The sequence below is a fragment of the Perca flavescens genome, chromosome 16 (genome assembly GCF_004354835.1).
Source record: "Perca flavescens isolate YP-PL-M2 chromosome 16, PFLA_1.0, whole genome shotgun sequence".
NCBI lineage: Eukaryota > Metazoa > Chordata > Actinopteri > Perciformes > Percidae > Perca > Perca flavescens.
This window is the reverse complement of record NC_041346.1, coordinates 29,372,100-29,395,201: the sequence shown is the minus strand read 5'-3', so window position 1 is coordinate 29,395,201 and position 23,102 is coordinate 29,372,100. Positions and strand designations below refer to the sequence as shown.

The 23,102-nt window shown below is 41.3% G+C and overlaps 1 protein-coding gene across 2 annotated transcripts in view; it reads left to right on the top strand.

Annotated features, from left to right (window-relative positions):
* The window catches only part of myo18b (myosin XVIIIB), a 93,584-nt gene that overhangs the window by 57,393 nt on the left and 13,089 nt on the right, over positions 1-23,102 (top strand). For both annotated transcript variants that reach the window (XM_028601104.1, XM_028601105.1), the window contains exons 28-37: positions 1,006-1,130; positions 2,007-2,161; positions 4,222-4,345; positions 11,588-11,788; positions 13,248-13,358; positions 14,926-15,030; positions 17,751-17,912; positions 18,538-18,651; positions 21,459-21,575; positions 22,714-22,797. In XM_028601104.1, the coding sequence (XP_028456905.1) occupies positions 1,006-1,130; positions 2,007-2,161; positions 4,222-4,345; positions 11,588-11,788; positions 13,248-13,358; positions 14,926-15,030; positions 17,751-17,912; positions 18,538-18,651; positions 21,459-21,575; positions 22,714-22,797 (1,298 nt within the window). The remainder of the gene's footprint in view (positions 1-1,005; positions 1,131-2,006; positions 2,162-4,221; positions 4,346-11,587; positions 11,789-13,247; positions 13,359-14,925; positions 15,031-17,750; positions 17,913-18,537; positions 18,652-21,458; positions 21,576-22,713; positions 22,798-23,102) is intronic.

Below are 23,102 nucleotides of genomic sequence, written 5' to 3'. Positions count from 1 at the left end.
TGAGAACAAAATGCAACATACACATGAATGCAGCAGGAATATTAATCTAGAAACATCACAAAGACACTGTCAGGAAACATGTTACTGCTCAATGAGCATTTTAACTACATTTTGCTGACAATACTGGTCCCATGACATGGTGCTCTTTTGATGCTTTTATATAGATCTAAGTGGTCCCCTAATACTGTATCTGAAGTCTCTTTTATATAGACCTTAGTGGTCCCCTAATACTGTATCTGAAGTCTCTTTTATATAGACCTTAGTGGTCCCCTAATACTGTATCTGAAGTCTCTTTTATATAGACCTTAGTGGTCCCCTAATACTGTATCTGAAGTCTCTTTTATATAGACCTTAGTGGTCCCCTAATACTGTATCTGAAGTCTCTTTTATATAGACCTTAGTGGTCCCCTAATACTGTATCTGAAGTCTCTTTTATATAGACCTTAGTGGTCCCCTAATACTGTATCTGAAGTCTCTTTCCTGAAATTCAGCCTTGGTGCAGAATTACAGCCACTAGAGCCAGTCCCACAATGAGCTTTCCTTAGGATGTGCCATTTCTGGGGTGGGGGCAAACCAGAGAAAGGGGAGGTAACCTTGCTCCTTATGACCTCATAAGGAGAAGACTCCTGATTGGTCCATCTGAGCTTTCATTTTCTCAAAGGCAGAGCAGGATACCCAGGGCTCGGTTTACACCTATCACCATTTCTAGCCACTGGGGGACCATAGACAGGCTGGGGGGACCTCATATTAATGTTAAATTTCTTTTAGAAATTTTTCAAATTTTCATGCCATGGGACCTTTTAACTTAAATGAGAATTTAAATGGAGAACTTTTACTGTTAGTGAAGTATTTTCACAGTGCTTTTTACTTCACCAAAGGATCTGAACTCCACTCCACCTTTTGCTGGTCTCAAGCTAAAAGCAGAGACGGAGAAATGTCGGCAGGTTTTAAAAAACGAGCCTGTCGCCTCTCTTAACAAAGTCCCGTCTCGGTTTGCTCACCCAGAGAGCGAGCTGGCCATGCAGCTGGAGTGCTGCCAGACGGAGGTGGAATTTGTGCGCAGACGACTCAAGCAGACGGAGGAAAAACTGGAGACGGAGAGAGAGAGCCGCCAGCAGCTCGACACCAAGGTGAGAGGGACACGGTGACGTGGCCGCCGAGGCTCAGGGGAGACTACATGTCTGAAGGTAACACTGTGTGTGTGTGTGTGTGTGTGTGTTTGTTTTGTGTGTGTGTGTGTGTGTGTGTGTCCATGTGTATGCGTTTGTTTTGTGTGTCTGTGTTTGTGTGCCCATGTGTATGTGTTTGTTTTGTGTGTGTGTGTGTCTGTGTTTGTGTGTGTGCACATCTGTGTGTTTGTGCCCGTGTCTGTGTGTGTGTGTGTGTGTGTGTGTGTGTGTGTGTGCCTGTTTGTGTGTGTCCATGTGTTTGTTTTTGTGTTTTGTGTTTGTGCTTGTGTGTGTGTGTGTGTGTATGTGTCTGTGTGTGTGCACATCTGTGTGTTTGTGCAAGTGTGTCTGTGTGTGTTTGCGTGCGTCTGTGTGTATGTGCCTGTGTGTGTGTGTGTGTGTGTGTGTGTGTGTGTGTGTGTGTGTGTGTGTGTGTGCGTGTGCGTGTGTGCCTGTGTGTTTTTGTGTGTGTGTCCATGTGTTTGTTTTTGTGTTTGTGCTTGTGTGTGTATGTGTCTGTGTGTGTGCACATCTGTGTGATTGTTGCCGTGTGTCTGTGTGTGTGTGTGTGTATGTTTGTGTGCATCTGTGTGTTTGTACCCGTGTGTGTGTGTGTTTGTTTGTGTCCATGTGTTTGTGCCTGTGTGTGTCTGTGTGTCTTTTGTGTGTGTGTGTGTGTGTGTCTGTGTGTGTTTGTGTTTGTGTCTGTGTCTCTGTGTGTGTGTGTGTGTGTGTGTGTGTGTGTGTGTGTGTGTTTGTTTGTGCCTGTGTCTGTGTCTGTGTCTGTGTGCGCTTGTGTGTGTGTGTGTGTGTGTGTGTGTGTGTGTGTGTGTTTAGGTGGCGACACTGCAGGCCCAGCTGGAGCAGTCCAGGCGGAGCGCGACAGATCTGAAGCGTCACTGTCGGCGCGTGACCTCTGACCTGCAGGACGCCCGCGTGCTCGCCGACAGCCTGCAGAGCCGCATGCACGACGTGGACCGCAAGCAGAGAAGGTTGGTGTGTCCCGCTGGCCTGTCTTCGCCTCCTTAAAGTGATGGTTCGGAGGTATTTCACCCTAGGGTCCTTTGCACCATGTCCTCGAGCCAAACACCCCCCCAGAAGCTTTTTTCACCTGGGTCTAACATTGGGCGAGTTAGCGTAGAGCAGCGTTAGCCGCTGAATAGCTTAGCGCAGGGGCTAATGGACCCACGTTTGTATCTCGTAAATGACCCCACTAATAATGCCTGAAATGATACCAAACTTCTACACTAGTACATATAGGTTATGCACTCATAAAAACGATGGATTGGAAAGTTTGTAAGTACACCAGAAGTTTATGAACACTTGCCTGCTCTCTTCTTCTTTCTGTTGCTGCTGCTGTTGCTGCCTGCAGTTAGATGAGTGCTTAGGGGCCGTCTACAAATTACTACAGCGAAAAGAGATGCAACAAAAATATTTATTAATTTAGTGATTAAATAAGGTAATGTCTCCAAACTTATCTCAGTTATTACTTGTCTCCTGCTAGTTATACTACAGCACTTACTGTAAAAAAATAAGTTAAATTAAAAATTATTTTTGTTGCATCTCTTTTCGGTGTTGTAATTTGTAGACGGCCCCTAAGCACTCGTCTCACAGCAGCAACAACAACAGCAGAGAGCAGAAGCCAGCAGCCAAGTGTTCATAAACTTCTGGGGTACTTACAAACTTTCCAATCCATCGTTTTATGAGTACATAAACTATTTGTACTACTGTAGACGTTTTGTATAATTTCGGGCATTATTAGTTGAATCATTTAAGAGATACAAACGTGGGTCCATTAGCCCCTGCGCTAAGCTATACAGCTGATAACGCTGCTCTACGCTAACTCTCCCAATGTTAGACCCAGGTGAAAAAAGCTTCTGGGGGGGTGTTTGGCTCGAGGACATGGTGCAAAGGACCCTAGGGTGAAATTACTCCGAACCATCACTTTAACTTCATAGAATCCTGTTCCAATTTCATCTCGTTCTTTATATCCGTTCAAAGAAGACTCTATGTACGGTGGCCCCGAAGAACACCCGGACAACACACAAAGGCATTTCAATAAACACAACATTACAGAAAACAAAACGACAGTTGCTGAAATGTCGCTTTGTTTTGATTCAATTTTCATAATTTTATTTGCTTTGCAACTACTTTCGTGACTCTGCATTTTTGTTGTACTTTTACGTCGTGCTATACAGTACAGGCCAAAAGTTTGGACACACCTTCTCATTCAATGCGTTTCTTTTATTTTCATGACTATTTACATCGTAGATTCTCACTGAAGGCATCAAAACTATGAATGAACACATATGGAATTATGTACTTAACAAAAAAGTGTGAAATAACATAAAACATGTCTTATATTTTAGATTCCTCAAAACCCTTGGTGTTCTCTCAATGAGCTTCATGAGGTAGTCACCTGAAATGGTTTTCACTTCACAGGTGTGCTTTGTCAGGGTTAATTAGTGGAATTATTTCCCTTATTAATAAAAAAAGCAAAGGGTGGCTACTTTGAAGAATCTAAAATATAAGACATGTTTTCACAGGTTTTAACAGGTTTAGAAAAAGCCAAAGTCAGGATTGTTTTTCCTCTTGAAACAAAGTCCTTCGAAGTCAACAGGAAGTTTTCATCAGATGTTGCTTTGTGCTGCTGAATGTCGGGTTAACGGCATTAACAGGAACAAGATTAATGAGTGTATTTTAAGAGCTGGTGCTCTTCTGTAATCACTTTGACTCCAAATCTTTTAGTAAAGTACTTGGAGGAAAGTTCAAAGCAAACTTTATTTTGAAGGTCTTTCACCGGTCGGTTTTAAAAAGCGTGATAAATAACGGTTTAAGATTCTCCACAGAATAATTTCCACATCTTTTGTGTCCCCCAGCTGTGGAACTAAATGATTCAATGATTCTTAAGGTTTCATTTAATAGGTTTTGTTGCTGCAATTATCAAGGTTTATGAAGGTTATACTTTTGTCCAGTTGAATGAAAGCAGTTCTGCAGTGTTTAAACCTTCTTCTTCTAAATCTTCTGTCTCTGTGTGTTTGTGTCTCCTCAGGTTTGACAGCGAGTTGACTCAGGCTCTGGAGGAAGCTGACACTGAGAGAGAGCAGAAGGACAAAGCTTTCCAGGAGAACGCTGCTCTGGGGGCTGAGATATACACTCTGCGCCGCAACCTCCAGGTGGGTTTTGTATTCATCGGAGTATAAAGCCATGAAGAAAACCTTGGGGGATCATAACACGTAATGACTCAGCTTCCAGCACAACGGATTATGAGTTTGGTTTGATGAGTCATGAGTGGAACATAGCAAACACTTCACACTGTTCAGCCCTGCAGTGCCATTAGTGTTAATGACATATCTACGGTGGCCGAAACGGTTAAACAGAAATACAAAAGCTACAACACAAATGCAAAAGCAACAAATGCGAAAGCAACAACGGAAATGAGCAACAATGGAAGTGACCGTCTACGCAGTGGTGTCAGCTGTGACATGAAATGCTCTTTATTTTCTCAGCTGGCTTTTTTTGGACGGTTCAACACAAATGCAAAAGCCAGCTGAGAAAATAAAGAGCATTTCATGTCACAGCTGACACCACTGCGTAGACGGTCACTTCCGTTGTTGCTCATTTCCATTGTGGCTTTTGCATTTGTGTTGTAGCTTTCACATTTGTGTTGTGGCTTTTGCATTTGTGTTGTGGCTTTTGCATTTGTGTTGTGGCTTTTGCAATTGTGTTGTAGCTTTCACATTTGTATTGTAGCTTTCATATTTGTGTTGTGGCTTTTGCATTTGTGTTGTAGCTTTCACATTTGTGTTGTAGCTTTCACATTTGTGTTGTGGCTTTTGCAATTGTGTTGTAGCTTTCACATTTGTGTTGTGGCTTTTGCGTTTGTGTTGTGGCTTTTGCATTTGTGTTGTGGCTTTTGCGTTTGTGTCGTGCCTTTTGCATTTGTATTGTGCCTTGTGCATTTGTGTTGTGGCTTTTGCATTTGTGTTGTGGCTTTTGCATTTGTATTGTGGCTTTTGCATTTGTGTTGTAGCTTTTGCATTTGTATTGTGGCTTTTGTATTTGTATTGTGGCTTTTGCATTCCCATTGTTGCTTTTGCATTTGTGTTAAACCGTCCGGTCACTGTACATATCGTCACAATAAGCTACAACACGAATGCAAAAGCAACGGAAATGAGCGACAGCGAAAGTGACCGTCTACGCGACGGTGTCACCTGTGACATGAAATGCTCTTTATTTTCTCAGCTGACCCCGATGCGTAGACTTCTGTTGTCGCTCATTTCCATTGTTGCCTTTGCATTTCTGTTGTGCCTTTTGCATTTGTATTGTAGCTTTTGCATTTGTGTTGAACCGTGTCGGCCACCGTACAGATCGACACAATAAGTGGTTCCCTCTGTGAGTTGGGGGATACAATAACATCAGCTGACAGTTTGCATACACAAAGAGAGGCGCTGATGATGAAATGAAGAATGCCAATGGGCATCATTCATCAAGTTGACCTGCTAACAAGCACATAATCTATTGTGGAAATTACAGATGTCACATGTGATTCATGAAGTGGTGTAGGAAGCTGGCGGAAAGACACAAATTGCATCGTGGATTGATGAGTCAGAGACTGGTGGAGTCAACAGTACGTTTGACATATGACAGACTGTGATTGTTTAAATGTGTATGTCATGATTCTTTATGAAATAGCAGAGATCCCACAATCACTGGGCTGCATCAAACCCAATCCAGTCCAGCATTCAACCTCTGCTTCTTCATATTTGTTGTTGCAATTCAAAGAAGAATTAATAAGAAGATAAAAGACATGCAGTGGTCAAACTAAATAGATAGATTTGCAGAGGACGAAGCTAATACAATAATGTCAGATTCTGGGAAAAGTGAATTACGACAGCCAAAGATTACGCAGCTGGAAGAGAAAATGTATGAATGTACAAAATGTACAAGATTAAAGTCATGAGAAATGTCAAAGAACCACATAATTCACCATGTCCCTTCACTTTGAAATGTTGGATTAACCTCATCAAATCACACACGCCACTGCTTGTAGTGTATAGACCTTCCTCCACAGCGCAGCGGAGGAGGGTCTGGCTAGTCCACACAGCATTCTGGGATGGGAGAGAAACGTGTTCTTGGTTTACTGGCATTTCTTTAAACCAATCTCATCCAAATCAGTTGGCTGTTTTCTTCTGAATCGGCCCAATTTACAGCCATGCCTCTTCAGAGTCTGGATGCTTCTGATAAAAGGGGATTCTGGGCTAAATCACAAGTATTTGCTTAACACTAACTTCGATAAATGCTAAATATAATTTGATGAGGTCATCCACAGCAGGCATAATACACAGCGAGCCGTGGTGTCTGTGGTGTGATGAGGTTGATCCAGACTTTGCAAAGTGAACATATTTCATTACATTACATTACATTACATGTCATTTAGCTGACGCTTTTATCCAAAGCGACTTCCATTTAAGTGCTTTCAACCCTGAAAGTGCAAACTCCAGACAACAAGTAGTAAGTGCAAGTACATTAGCTTTAAATAAGCAAAACTACAAAGAGACATATGAAAGTGCAGCTTCAAGAAATATATACAGTGCAGGCCAAAAGTTTGGACACACCTTCTCATTCAATGCATTTCCTTTTTATTTTCATGACTATTTACATTGTAGATTCTCACTGAAGGCATCAAAACTATGAATGAACACATATGGAATTATGTACTTAACAAAAAAGTGTGAAATAACTGAAAACATGTCTTATATTTTAGATTCTTCAAAGTAGCCACCCTTTGCTTTTTTATTAATAAGGGAAAAAATGCCACTAATTAACCCTGACAAGGCACACCTGTGAAGGTAAAACCATTTCAGGTGACTACCTCATGAAGCTCATTGAGAGAACACCAAGGGTTTGCAGAGTTATCAAAAAAAGCATAGGGTGGCTACTTTGAGGAATCTAAAATACAAGACATGTTTTATGTTATTTCTCACTTTTTTTGTTAAGTACATAATTCCATATGTGTTCATTCATAGTTTTGATGCCTTCAGTGAGAATCTACGATGTAAATAGTCATGAAAATAAAGGAAATGCATTGATGCATGTTTATCTGAGGTGTAGTTGGAAGAGATGTGTTTTTCATCTTCGGCGGAAGATGTGTAGGCTTTCGGCCATTCTGATGTCAATAGGGAGCTCATTCCACCTTTTCAACCTAATGGTGACGTTATTTAATCCATTGATTCGTGCTCAAGGGGACGTTTTTGTCATTTTTTTTTCCGTGGTGGCCAGCACGAAAATGTAAACTAATGTATTTCAATGGGAAGCATATGTTGTGGTCACGGCACGACTATGGTAGCGAGCAGTGTTGCCAGAGTTACTTCAAAGTAACTCTGGCAACACTGCTCGCAAACACTGCTTGAAAAAGTAACTCAGTTACTTTACAGATTACTTGATTTTAAAAGTAACAAAGTTAGATTACAAGTTACTTTATTAGTTACATTCAGCAGCTGCCGACATCCCCCCCCACAGCCTCAACATAAACATGACAACCGGTTTACTGTGAGGTAGCTCAGCGTTGCCAGTAGTAGGATCTGGTTTATTATGGCACAAAAGAGAGCGAGTCAGCCGTGTTTAAGGGCAGCATTTCCGCTACAACGTAGGCCTACTGCCCGACCAAGTTCTTCAACTCTCCACTTACTGGTTTTGCACGAAGTGCAAGAAGTCCAGCTTTAGTTGTTTGGGTGGTGGGGGGCCTCCTGCTCTGCTTCCCACCACCGGCTGGGACTTGCTCTGTAGGTTTGACTGCATCGCTGCAACTCCAAATGGTTCTTCAAATGTGACGAGGTGTTTTTGTAGCTAGATAGCACTTTGTCGCCACCAGCACAGAGTGTACAACCAACCTTAATATTGACGTCTTTAACTGAGACAAACTCTAAATAGTGTCTGTATTTACATCTCTCTCCTCCCTCCATTGTTGTTTACGTTTGTGTCTCTGCGTGGTAGGACGTGAACTGTCCTCATGCTGAAAACGTGACTTGTCGCATACGTGACTTTTTACTAAAAGGAAAATGACAAAAATAGTAACGCACAGTGACTTGGATAACTAACTTTAATCTGATTACTGGTTTAGGAATTAGTAACGCGTTAGATTACTCGTTACTGAAAAAAGTGCTCAGATTAGAGTAACGCGTTACGTGGCATCACTGATGGGAAGCATATGTCGTGGTCAAAGCACGACTACGGTAGCGAGTAGTATGAGTGCTGAAAATCTGCATTAGAACGTAGGTTGGGGTGGTGGTGGATGGGTCGAACAATTCAGGACTTTCACCCAGGAGGCCGGGGACCGCGTCCCATGTGTAATGTTTGCTTTACCTGTTAATCTCCCAATAGACCATTTCGTGCTGGCCACCACAAAAAAAAAAACGAGAAAAACGTCCCCGTAAACACGAATCAAATAGATTAAAACTAACGTGACCATTTCACGAACTGTCGTGAGACCGGGTTGACCATTTGGGAGCCAGGACCGATGGGGTTCTTTGACCAAAACAACAACACTTTTTTCAAGTTTTTTTTTTCTCTCATAGGCAGGGGCAGATCTACCGGGGTGGCATAGGGTGGCAAATGCCACCCTAAAAGAAAGCCTTGCCACCCCTGCTGCCACCCCAGTTGGCAGCAACGAATTACGGTAAAAGTTATGGCCAATTTGACAATTTACGAGCGTGCGTCTCCAATGTCCGACTGCGGTGAATGCAGCATAAGATGGCGCTAGAGCGGAGAGAGTCTGTTTTGTTTGGAAAACTGAGTGGCGCGAAGCGAGGGAGCCAGGAGTCGCGATGAATGGAGACACAGGAGCAAAGAGGTCAAAACGGATTAACTATCTATCAAGAAATGCAATTATAACGAAAGCACAGTGCTAGCATAGTTGCGAGGCTGATTTTGAGATGATAAAAATCAGGTTGAAGAACGTTATTTCGCCAACTATAGGCTACAATGTTACTTTGGGTCTGACGTTTGTTCTGTGTAAAGTAGGCTACAAAAGCTCTGTCAAGGAAAACATTGTTACTTTGAATCTTACAGAAATGAAGAGGAAAGGTAGCATATTCCGTTTTTGTCTCCAAAGAGAAAGGCGAGAGAAATAGAAAATGAACAAGTGAGCAAGGTAGACGGAGAAGATGAGGTGCAAGGAGAGAGAAAAGAGGTGGAAGGAGAGAGAGAAGAGGTGGAAGGAGAGAGAAAATGGCAACAGAAACGTGACAGAGACAGAATACAAGGCCAAGGCGACCAGGGACAGCGGTGAAGATATGGAGGGAGAGCATCACCGAGAGGAGGAGGGAGAAAGCGAGAGACAAGATAACGTGCAGGGCTCAGACAGTGAAAGGGAAAGCAGAGTTCCTGCGCCATCGCCAACCATCTCCTGTCGAGCTGGTCCACACGGTATGGAAATTGTTGATGCATAGTATACTAAGTTAGATATGAATAAGAACAACAAATGACAAAGCTTAAATATTAATAATTAGGGAAAGATGTCAGTGTGAAATTGTGATGAGATGAGTTTTTATATTTTGTGTAGAATGTATTTTAGATCTATTGCTCAGATTAAATATAAAAAATAAATATAAAAACAAAAAATAAACAAATTAACTTAGAAATCCTCTCCCAGGCTAAAATGTTAGTGTGTGTTAACACAGTCTGATGGTTAGAACTAATCAATAACAGTTCCTAATCTTGTACTAACTAGAGATGGCCCGATACCATTTTTTGCTTCCCGATACCGATTCCGATACCTGAACTTGTGTATCGCCCGATACCGAGTACCGATCCGATACCAGTGTGTCATATATTTTATTATGTTTTAACAGCTGTATACTACTATCCCTGTATGGATGTGATATTATTTCTATCTTTGTGAAACATGAACAAACAGAAACCATGAACGCCACAGAACTTTCTTTTATTGTCCACTTTGACAGTCAGTTTATAACAGAAAAAGCTGCATCGCAGCATCTCTGACACAGTCGAAAACAGTTTGCTTCCCCTCTCACATATCTGCCACTCATCACCTGGGTCTTAACTTAATGCCTTTCCTGTGATAAAGCCCCTTACTTCTATCATACTTCTATCTCCTATTAAGTGAGATCACATTGTATGGTCACTTATTCCTAATAAGAACTGGTTCAAATGAAACCTCAAATGCAGGACACTGATTGCATGAGATAAAGTGTGTCTGTATGAGTTTGTAAATGGCAGCCTGAGCCTGTTTTGTAGTGTGTATATACTATTTCTCATCAAATTGTGATAACTGATTAAATTCAGTACATATACGTCTGACATATGTCGCCACCCATCAAAAATTCCTGCCCCCCTCTCGCCACCCCATGAATATTTTTCTAGATCTTCCCCTGCTCATAGGTGACTTAAATGTATGACTTTATAATCTCAGAAAATATCCAAGTTTTTTTTCTTGTAAACTTACAATTTTAATTTCTGAAAGTTTGAGTTTTTTCTAAGATTTTTCATTTTTTTTCCACCTTGACAAATTAAAAAATTGGATCTTTAAACTGTTTTCCAATTTTCGGTTTTTTATTTAATCAGTGTTTAGTTTTTTTTTGGTCCATATACACTAAATGACCTGCATATTCCACAAAGTAGAGGGAGAGAATACCACAGCAGTATTGAATAATTGGAGCCCAGACGCAATTTTGGAATTTTCTAAATTTCTGATCCTCTGAATAAAAACATAAAAATTGGAAAAACAGGTTAAAAATCCAATTTTTTTTTTTTTTAAAGATTATTTTTTTGGGCATTTTAGGCCTTTAATTATAGGACAGCTGAAGAAGTGAAAGGGGAGAGAGAGGGGGAATGACATGCAGCAAAGGTCCACAGGCCGGAATCGAACCCGGGTCCGCTGCGTCGAGGTGTAAACCTCTACACATGGCCGCCCGCTCTACCAACTGAGCTATCTGGGCACCCGAAGATCCAATTTTTTAATTTGTCAAGGTGGAAGAAAATGAAAAATTGGATATTTGAACGCATTTTTCTGTTTTTCCAAATGTCCGTTTGTGCTTAGAAAATTGAACTGATAAGCGTTAGACTGACCTTACTAAACGGCAGATCTGGTTTGCATTGAATCATTTTTGTAACACGGCAATAGTAAAAAAGACATAAGAGGTTTAGTAGAACAGCCTGTTTCCTTTTATTTCCTCTCACAGAAACACTTTATTGTCTTTGTTCTGTTCTGTCTGTGCTCTTACGTGTTCGGTTTCTTCTCCCGAGGTGGCCAAAACCTGCAAGAGGATCCTCGAGCAAGATTAGGCCGTTTAACCGGCCTCCGCTCCAGACGCGCTGCAGTAACCTGAGGACAAACACTGAAGTCTCTGAACAAAATGTATTTTGTTGTGTGTGTTTGTGTGGGTGTGTGCGTGCAGGAGAGCCAGACAGAGGTTGAGCGTCTGCAGAAGCAGAAGGAAGAGTTGTGCGCTCAGATCCGTGACCTCAGCCTGCCGGTCGATCTCGCTGCCGATTCCCTCCCCGACCTCAAGAAACAGCTTCGCCTCCTGGAGAGTCAGGCCAGCGACAGAGCGCAGGAAATCAGCACGCTCGGCGCCAAAATACAGCAGCAACAACAGGTGCTTCTGGGACCCACTCAGGGTTTCCCCCTGCCCTTATAAGGTTTAGGTGCAGCACCCGAGCCGTTTTGGGGCGGCACCTAGAAGACCTTGAACTTTGAAAAGATTAAAGTCTGACACCATCTCACGTCTAACATTAAAGGTCCCATGGCATGTAAATTTCACTTTATGAGGTTTTTTAACATTAATATGAGTTCCCCCAGCCTGCCTATGGTCCCCCAGTGGCTAGAAATGGTGATAGGTGTAAACCGAGCCCTGGGTATCCTGCTCTGCCTTTGAGAAAATGAAAGCTCAGATGGACCAATCAGGAATCTTCTCCTTATGAGGTCATAAGGAGCAAGGTTACCTCCCCTTTCTCTGCTTTGCCCGCCCAGAGAATTTGGCCCACCCATGAGAGAGACATCATGGCTTTCAAACGAGCAAAGTGGCAGTTCAGATACAGTATTAGGGGACCACTAAGGTCTATATGAAAGAGACTTCAGACACGTATAGTTGGACATAACGTTAGCTTAGTGTCTCACCATTCTCTCTGCTGATTCCTCTCGTCTGTTGCCACTTTTGTCTTCGTAAAAGCTCAGTTTTTTCGGTTCGGCAGCTTATAAAAACTTAAGTTCTGGGTTCTTTACATTGTTGGTAGTGTACAGTAGTGTACTCATTTGTCTTCTCTATTCTCTCATTTTTCTTTTCTCTTCTCTCATTTCTCTTCTCTCATTTCTCTTCTCTCTTCTCTCATTTCTCTCATTTCTCTTCTCTGTCCTCTCTTCTCTTTCTTCTCTCTTCTGTTCTCTTTTCTCTTTTCTTTCCTTTTCTCTCTGTTCTCTCTGCTCTCATTTCTCTTCTCTCTCTTCTCTCTTTTCTCTTTTCTCTTCTCTCTTCTCTAATTTCTCTTTTCTCGTCCCTCATTTCTCTTCTCTCTTTTTTCTTCTCTGTTCTCTCTTCTTTTTTTTCTCTCATCTGTTCTCTTTCCTCTTCTCTCTGTTAACTCTTCTGTCATTTCTCTTCTCTCTCCCCCCTCTTTTCTCTTCTCTCATTTGTCTTTTCTCTTTTTTTTCTTCTCTCATTTCTCTTCTCTCTCTTCCCTCTTTTCTCTCTTTTCTCTTCTCTCTTTTCTCTTCTCTGTTCTCTCATTTCTCTTTTCTCTTCTCTCATCTCTGTTCTCTCTTTTTTCTTATCTGTTCTCTCTTCTTTTTTTCTCTTTTCTCTTTCCTCTTCTCCCTGTTCTCTCTGCTCTCATTTCTCTTCTCTCTTTTCTCTTTTCTCTTCTCTCTTTTCTCTCATTTCTCTTCTCTCTTCTCTCATTTCTCTTCTCTCTTTTTTCTTCTCTCTTCTCTGTTCTCTCTTCTTTTTTTCTCTCTTCTGTTCTCTTTCCTCTTCTCTCATTCCTCTTCTCTCTCTTCTTTCTTTTCTCTTCTCTTTCCTCTTCTCTCTTTTCTCTTCTCTTTTCACTTTCCCCTGACAGATCCACATGCGCTTTGAGATGGAGATGGAGCGGATGAAGCTGATGCATCAGAAAGAGTTGGAGGATAAAGAAGAGGAGTTGGAGGACGTACACAAGTCCTCTCAGAGACGGGTACGTCAACACAACACAAGTCATCATCACGGCACCATTCATAACAGAGTGCACACATTAAAAAAAACATGATAAGGAAAAGAAATAAAAAACGGAGAGATCTGTATCTCATAGTTATGGAAGAGTTTTAGGGCCAGGCATAGAAGACTATAGGGGAGGAAAAGTTTAACATGAAAATCCATTAAAGATATGACAGAAAATACGGAAAAGCATAATACAGTATGTCCCCTTTAACAAATTAAACATAATTTTTTTTAGTCGTGAGATTATAAATAAGATAACAAGTGTAACATGTTTGGTAAAAAATTCTCAATAACCCCGAAGAAGTCATGTCCAAACGTTGGTATGAAATATTTTTTGCTCTATGGCTGAACGTGATAGCCTGAGTTGTTTAAGAGAGCAGTGTTGGGTTGTTTAAGTACAGGTGATTCTTTCTGAATGTCCTTCCTCATCTGAAAGAGAGAAACTAATTCTTTTCACCGAATGATCCACTTAGTTTTTTTCCCCTCTCTGTTTCATAATGTTATGCAACCTGTTACATCTCTTCTCTGCAGTCACGCTGACACACACATGCTCGAATCTAACTAAGTAAATTCACTTAAAGGTGCTGTAGGTAGGATTGAGAAGATCGAGGACTTAGGCAAAGAATTTGAACATTGACAACTTCTCAGTCCCTCCTCCCCCCTTTCTGCTAAAGCCCAAAACGGTCTCCTAAACCCCTCCCCCCACAAGGGAGAATGAATGCGTGTGCATGAGCAGAAAGAGCCAGAGGAGCTGGATTTATTTTAAATGACCTGCTTCATGTAGTTCTACTGGAACATATGGTCAGTTTCAGCAGATATGACAGAAAGGTAGTTGTATAAGTCTTACCTACTGCAACTTAAGTACAAATTTGAGGTAACCAAAACAAATAGATTAATCGATAGACAGGAAATGAATTGGCAATTATTTATATTTTGAATGTAAAAATATTTTATTCTTCATTGCTGCTTTTAGTCTTTTAATTTTAATTATTTTTTATTTATATTCACAGATATTTTTCTTTTTATATACACTGCCTGTTGGCATGTGAATTTCCCCAAGTGTTCAATAAAGTTGTGTCTTTATCCATAATGATGCATCATCATTTATTTGTTGATTGTATTTGGTTTTATTGATTTTAATTTGTTGGATAACTAAAGTTATCAGGTATATTTAGTGCAGTAAAAATTACTTAATACGTAGTATTATTCCCTCTGAGATATATAGGAGTAGAAGTATAAAGTCTCAGAAAATGTAAATACAAGTAAGTCTTGAGTAAATGTACTTAGTTACTTTCCACCAGTGCATACCGGAGTGTAATCTTCATTTTCATCTGGGTGTGGGTGTGTGTGTGTGTGTGTGTGTGTGTGTGTGTGTGTGGGTGTGGGTGTGTGTCTCTCTGAGCATGTGTGTGTGTTGGTGTGTCTGTGGGTGTCTGTGTGTGTCTTTGGGTGTGTGCGTTTCTGTGTGTGTGTGTGTGTGTGTGTGTGTGTGTGTGTGTGTGTGTGTGTGTGTGTGTGTGTGTGTGTGTGTGTTCGGTGTGTAGCTAAGGCAGTTGGAGATGCAGTTGGAGCAGGAGTACGAGGAAAAACAGATGGTGATTCATGAGAAGCACGACTTGGAAGGACTCATAGCAACTCTGTGTGACCAGGTACACACACACACACACACACACACACACACACACACGTTCCTGCAGGCTCTGACTGAATGAGCGTCCGGCCAGCTTTCTGACATCGTAGATCATTATTATTGTGGGTTAATGTTCTGTAGCTGATGAATATGTCATTCCTACATTACAGGCGCCACAAAACAAGCATATGCTGGAAGGAGGCAGCTAATTTAGCTCCGTGTCTCTGTCACTGTCAGGATGTAATTGGACTTCTGATGAGTGGCCGAGCTGGCATACAGAACAGCTCAAGTCCCTTCAGAGGGTTTAAGGCTGAAGAATGTGATCTTTTTTTCTCCAGATAATCTACTATTCCAGGATAAAAGGGATGGTTCGGATGTTTTGAAGTGTGTTTGTATGAGCTACTTCTCTGTAGTCAGCGTGTTAGCTACAGTAGATTAGCCTCGTGAGCCCGTCCTGATCTGGCGAGCTCCAGTTTTCCACTCGCAGATCAGTCGGGCATCTTGAGATAGAGAAAATTTGGAGCCGTTAGCCAAACGACCGACCAATCAGCGTTGGTTTTGAGGTGGGTTAGGTGGTGATAGACAGATGGTTTATCCAATCAGCTAACCAGTATTGTCAGACAGCGGTAGCCATAATTCTGTTAGCCGCTCGCTAATGCTTTTTTTCTCTTGGATCCTTCTTTTAGAATATGGACCGGGAACCTGAAATGGTGTCTTTTATTCCTGAATTCTTGTTACACAAACGGCAAATCTCCTTTACCGACATGTTGCTTGCAGGAGCTAACGAGCTATGCTTTGCCTGCAGCAGCAAGGGCGGGCTTGTGGTTGTATTTTCATACGCTTCGTGGATCTGATTGGTTGATTTGGCCCGTCTATCACCAACATAGGTGATAGACAGATGGTTTATCCAATCAGCTAACCAGGATTTTCACCCCCTTCCCAAAAGTTCTCCAACGGAAAGTTCCCAGATGGATATGCCAAGCAAATGCGAAGCGATCCATCTGGAGGAGTCAGGTTACCAGTAGATGGCTGTCGGCACGACAACAGTTTGGAGAAGCAGACAGGAGTACAGACACGGAAGATAAGCAACGTCCTGCTGTGGATTTAGAGCCCTAAAAACATCTCTATCAGTTTAAGTTGACGCTATATTTAGAGTATTTTCAGAGCTTTACCTGGCTGTCAGACAGCTCTTTACGACGGGGAACTGAAGCTGTTATCTCTGCTCTCTTCAAAGCCACCAGAGACTATAACAGGGCTAGGTTTTGGGCAAGAAAGTAGGTAAGTTGGGTTAAAGGATCAGTTTAAGGCCTGTATTAGCTAAATTGTTGGAGGTAGTTAAGCAACATAAGATAAAGACAGTTATTAAGGAGTCCAGTAATGAACTAAGTAGTAAGATGTAGGGCTGCCACCTCTTAGTCGACTAATCGGTCGTTTTGGTCTTAGTCGACTAAGATTTCTTTAGTCGATTAGTCATTTTTTATGCTTATTCATGCTTAATTATTTATTTCAGGAAACTTCTGAGCACATTTATGGTAAACACAAGATTTAAAGTGGTGCTTTTGCAGGATTAATTGTGGAGAAACTCAGTTTTACAGATGGTTAATTAACTACATTTATATTGTGCTTTTCTAGTCTTAACCACCTCTCAAAGCTCACAGCTCTGTCAATTAAATCAACTAATCGATTAGTCGACAAAATCCCATAAGTGTTAGTCGACTAAGGAGTTCTTTAGTCGAGGACAGCCTTAGTAAGATGTAGGCTAATAAGGTAAATCTTTCGAGTAAGTAGGGGTAAGTATTTAGGGTAAAGGTTAGAGTTAGGCCACCAGACTCCTTTTCATAAAAACATTCATTTTACCTTGCATGACACGGGAGTTGTTGCTCTACTGCTGCCTCCATCGGTTAGTTAGTGTTATTGTGAGATGTTGGTGTTTTAAAAGGTTAGGAACACACAAACCTAACAATCAATGAATTTAATTTATTAATTTATTTGGTAATTTCATGTTTTCGTGTTGTGTAGCCGTCTCGGCAACCGTACTTTGGTGTTTTAAATATATATTACGTATTTATATCTTTAACCACGATAAGAAATATATAAAATATAAATTGTGCAAAGTGTTAAAGGACAATCCGGCGCAAAATAGACCTAGGGGTTAATAACATACGTGTACCGAGTCGACCGTTCTCTGAGATATGTTTTCATGCTAATCGAATGTGACCAGTTTTAGCGCAAACCGCTAATTAGCTTATAACGCTAGTTGTCAGGGCACGGGTAAAGTAAAAAGAAATCTCTATTTTTACACCGCTAACAAGGCTCAAAATATCACCACACTTCCACAGTAGCATAATGAGGGTCCCTACATGTAAACCGAAGCATTGAGAACTTAGTAAGTGCACAGACAGTTTATTGAAAAGGTAGTTTATAATATAATACCGTTCACGTATACAGGCAGGCGGCATCTTGGGAAAACAGTCACGACCAGTCGAACTACGAATGCCGTGCTCCGACGTCTAGCGGGACTAGCTTTTATTGTCCAGTTTGACAGTCGGTTATAACGGAAGAAGAACCTACATAAACTACTTTGACGTAGATTTTCTTTAGGGCTTTATTACGTGGTATCGGATCGGTGCATTAACTCCAGTACTTACCGATACCAGCGTTTTAGCCAGTATCTGTATCGGTAACGGACCATCTCTAGAACTAACCCTTGAATAAAATGTGAGGGGTCTCGTCCTGCAGGTGGGTCACAGAGACTTCGATGTGGAGAAGAAGCTGAAGCGAGACCTGAAGAGGACTCATGCCCTGCTTGCCGACGCCCAGCTGCTTCTCTCCACCGTCGACAACCCTGGGCACAACCTTCCCGCCGGCAGCAAGGAGCAGATAGAGAGGCTGCACTGCCAGGTACGCTCACCTGTGCAGTCACCTGATGCCACGCTGCCACCTTTTGCTCAGCAGGCCGAAACGGAATCTGTGGATTATTATTATTATTGTTATTTTTTTAGTATTCAGCGGTAATCCCCCCAAAAAAATGAAAATCCATGGAATTTAGCGTTAACTGTTTTTCTGATGGAGAATGTTAACATTCTTTTTTATCATAAAAAAAATCAAAATCTGTGAGAAATTCTGTGCTTGTGGTGGAGAATGTTAACATGTTGTGTTTAATTTAAATGTTTACAAAATCTGCGGAAAATCTGAAGAAAATCTGCAGAAAGATCTGTGTATTTCGGCATCGGCAGATTCTGCCTGGCCCTGCTAATGTGCTTGTGGTGGAGAATATTAACATGTTGGGTTTAATTTAAATGTTTACAAAATCTGCAGAAAATCTGCAGAAAATCTGTGAAAAATTCTGTGCTTGTGGTGGAGAATGTTAACATATTGTGTTTAATTTAAATGTTTACAAAATCTGCGGAAAATCTGCAGAAAGATCTGTGTATTTCTGCGTCTGCAGATTCTGTCTGGCTCTGCTGATCAGTTTGACGTACCATTTTTGCACCTCTTCTCTCTCTGTCTCTGCGTCGCCAATCAGCTGGAGGAGAGCGAAGCGAAGCGGCTGGAGGCAGAGAGCCTCCAGACGACTCTCTCCCAGGAGCTGGACAACTGTCAGATTGAACTGGAAAATATCTGCAAACAGAAGAGTATGGTGAGTGTGTGCAGACAGATTAGACTAGATTGCATAGACTTTATTCATTCCAAATTGGGAAACTTCAGTGCTACAGCAGCAAATACACAAAAGACACACAGTACACTTGTTAATCGGATAGAAGACAACAACAACTGTTCAAAGAATATACACAGCGAATAATATACAGACGTACATACAAGTGGGGAATAAAAATGTACAACCTATTTAAAAAGTATTTATAAAGATGTAGGTAAAATGTTTACTAGGTTTGTGCAAGTTGCACTATAGTGCGGTATTGTGATGTGTATGAGTCTTGCGCCCATAGGCGTGCTGGTCTTACAGGGAGGTGTGTTCAGGTGCATTCTGGGCGTGCTGGTCTTACAGGGAGGTGTGTTCAGGTGCATTCTGGGCGTGCCGGTCTTACAAGGAGGTGTGTTCAGGTGCATTCTGGGCGTGCTGGTCTTACAGGGAGGTGTGTTCAGGTGCATTCTGGGCGTGCCGGTCTTACAGGGAGGTGTGTTCAGGTGCATTCTGGGGCGTGCTGGTCTTACAGGGAGGTGTGTTCAGGTGCATTCTGGGAGTATTGCTATCTTGAGGCAGCGGGAAGTGATCACACCATTGACCAACAAAAACCTGGTCTAAAGTCAATAACGCAGCATTTCATTGTTATTTTAACAGAGCATTAGTAAAATGCACCTAGTCTCGTGCACAGTATGTTTGTTACACACACAGGGACGCGCAGCAGCACACACACATGCAGAAGATGAAAAATTTAAATATCACAAAGTTAAATAGCGTTATGATATGATCTGCTCGCGCGCTATCACTTCACGCAATAGTAGATACATTTTTTCTCCAGAAAATCTCTCCATCATAACAGCAATGCTCCAAGGTCCAAACGCGCCTGGCTTTTAAAGGGAATGGGAGATGATCTCTGATTGGTTGATTGCATGTTACGCCCAAAACACACCTCTGAATTAATGAAGAAGTGGATTCTGTGCGCTTCACACAGTGCGCTTAGATCGCTAAAATAGGGCCCTCTGTGTTGAAGTGTTAAAAAGCTTTATTACATGTGGTAGGAATGATTTCCTGTAGAGAGCAGAGACACATAGAGACATGCAGCTGCTTCCATACGGGACAGCAGGGCTCAGTGTCTGGTTAGATGAAAATAACGTGAGGGAGACACAGCTTTCAGACCTTGAACTAGGGCGGGGATCTGTGTCCGAAACCAACTTTTCTGAAAACCGGCAATCGGCTGTGCAGGAGTGAGAAAAGAGGCCAGGGTTTGAACTCCTTTCTCAGCCCTCTTATTTCATTCCTGACACCATTCTGTCTTTTCTTTTTTCTTTCACGTGAACAAGCGTGCGCAACACTATAAATGTCATCCAGGAGAGGCTGTCTGAAAATGTGCCCCGGTAGCATCATATTTTAACAGCAGGCCGGATGATGAAATCGGCGTTAATGCAGGGTAATAATTTAGAGGAAGAGAGATAAAACAGGGGAAGTAGATATGCGGCCTTAATACTATATGTAGAATCGCTGATAGAAAACTGAGATAATGCTGTTTTATCTTTATGTAAAATGAATCATTATCTTTAGGAGAGCTGTCAAATGCAGAAAACGTAATAAACTGCATACTGTATGTTCACTCATTAGCATAATCTGGATATCATTTGAATAATAAACCCATAATATGCATGAGGTGATAAGGGCCGTCCAGTATATACAGTAAAACTATATAAACACACACACACACATTACATGTATCGATATATTTAACCATAAACCACAAAAAAGAAATATATAATAACTAAATTGTGCAAAGAAGCACCAGAGACACAAAATAACACCCCAAATCCCAGAAAAAAGTGAATTTTTTCATGATATGGGCACTTTAAAGGGAATGGGAGATGATCTCTGATTGGTTTATTGCATGTTATGCTCAAAACACACCTATGAATGAATGAAGACACTAAGTACAACCCTTTTAGCCTGGGAAAAACCCTGACGAACTTCCGGAAAATTTGAGATTTTGCTCTGCATGTCAGTCTGCCCAAGAGCCCATTCAAGCCCATTTCGCTTAGATGGTTAAAATAGGACCCCTTAAACTGATAGAGATGTTTTTAGGGGTCTCCACAGCAGGACATTAGCTTATCTTCCGTGTCGGTACTCCTGTCTGTTTCTCCAAACTGTTGTCGTGCCGACAGCCATCTACTGCAGCTAACACGCCGACTACGGAGAAGTAGCTCCTACAAACACACTTCCAAACATCTCAACTGTCCCTTTAATTCTGCTGTGAGCACACAGTATTAATTGAAGAACTCTATCAACATTTTTTATAAGAGCTGCAAAGATGAATCGATTAGCTGTCAACAGTTAAATTAATCGCCAAATTTTTGGGATGTTCGACTGATCGGTTTGAGTCATTCTTTTATGAATGATTCCAGCTTATTAAATGTGAATATTTTAGTCTCTTCTCTCCTCTGGGACAGTAAACTGAATATCTCTGAGTTGTGGATAAAAACAAGACATTTGAGGATGTCATCTTGGGCTTTCGAGAAAAACTGATCCACATTTTTCACCTTTTTCTGACATTTTAGAGACCAAAACAACTAATCCATTCATCCAGAAAATAATCAACAGATTCATCCATAGTGAAAATATTCATTATTATTATTATATTTTTTTTTTTATCAGTGTCAGTCTTTGATCTGGATTTTTGGCAGCAACGAACACGGTTTTGATAAAACTGGAAATGTAAATGTGTATATTATGCCCTGATATCCAACCCAGCCTCCCCTCTTCATGGTTTCCTGTGTGTCCAGGTGGATGAGCAGCTGGTGCTGCTGCAGCACGAGAAGGTGGACCTGCTGAAGAGACTCGAGGAGGACCAGGAAGACCTGAATGAACTCATGAAGAAGCACAAGGCGCTCATCGCTCAGGTACGGCTCATCCCCGAAATCTAATCACAGTTACCGCAAGCGGAAGAAGTATTCAGATCCTTTACCTAAGTAAAAGTATTATAATAATAATAATAATAATAAAAAACTTAAATTCTATAGCACTTTTCTTAACAAGGTTATAAAGTGCTTTCCAGAAAAAGAGCGTGTGTGTGTGTGTGTGTGTGTGTGTGTGTGTGTGTGTGTGTGTGTGTGTGTGCACCTGTGTGTGCCTGTGTGTGTATAACAGTGGAAGAAGAATTCAGATCCTTAAAAGATCAAATAAAAGTACTTATACCACACTGTAAACATACTCTGATACCAGTTAAAGGTCCTCCAGTGATTCAACCAGTTTAATGTGGTTAATGGACGGACACACACACACACACACGCGCACGCGCACACACACACTTGTGTGTTTAATGGTCTCATCATCTCAGCTGGACTTGTAGCCGTTATATTTTCGGCTAGTTTATAATATAACATCAGATTTTATAAACCACGTGTTGTGTGTGGAGTAATCTGAATGTGTAAAGTAACTAGTAACTAAAGCTGTAACATGAATGTAGCGGAGTAACTAAAGTAACTAGTAACTAAAGCTGGAACAGATGAATGTAGTGGAGTAACTAAAGTAACTAGTAACTAAAGCTGGAACAGATGAATGTAGCGGAGTAACTAAAGTAACTAGTAACTAAAGCTGGAACAGATGAATGTAGAGGAGTAACTAAAGTAACTAGTAACTAAAGCTGGAACAGATGAATGTAGCAGAGTAACTAAAGTAACTAGTAACTAAAGCTGGAACAGATGAATGTAGTGGAGTAACTAAAGTAACTAGTAACTAAAGCTGGAACAGATGAATGTAGCGGAGTAACTAAAGTAACTAGTAACTAAAGCTGGAACAGATGAATGTAGTGGAGTAACTAAAGTAACTAGTAACTAAAGCTGGAACAGATGAATGTAGTGGAGTAAAAAGTCCAATATTTCTCTCTGAAATGTAGCGGAGTAGAAGTAGAAAGTGGCATGAAAAGAAAAGACTCAAGTAAAGTACAAGGACCTCAACATTTGGACTTAAGTACAGTACTGGAGTAAATGTACTTAGTTACATTTCCACCGCTGTCCCCCTTTTCTTTCTCCGGTTTAGTCGTCCAGTGATATCTCTCAGATCAGGGAGCTGCAGGCTGAACTGGAGGAGGTGAAGAAACAGAGACACTCTCTGCAGGAAGAGGTGAGCTTCGGTAGAAAGGCAGCACTGAGAGGTTTATATGAGAGTGTAATTGGATTTCTGGATCCTTTCAAAGGTAATTTCGTTTTTGTAAACCTGGACCCTATTTCCCCATACATTGGTGTCTAAGTGACTAATGTCAACAAGAATCTGCAAAATTGGTCCAGTATTGAGCGAGCACGCTGAACCGGGCTGCAATGTGACCCTAAAGGACAAATGTTTGCATCTACTAAAAGTGCTAATTTTGCCTACATTATGGAAAGGATTAGTTAGATTAGGTTAGATCCTTTTTGTTTAAAATGAAATGG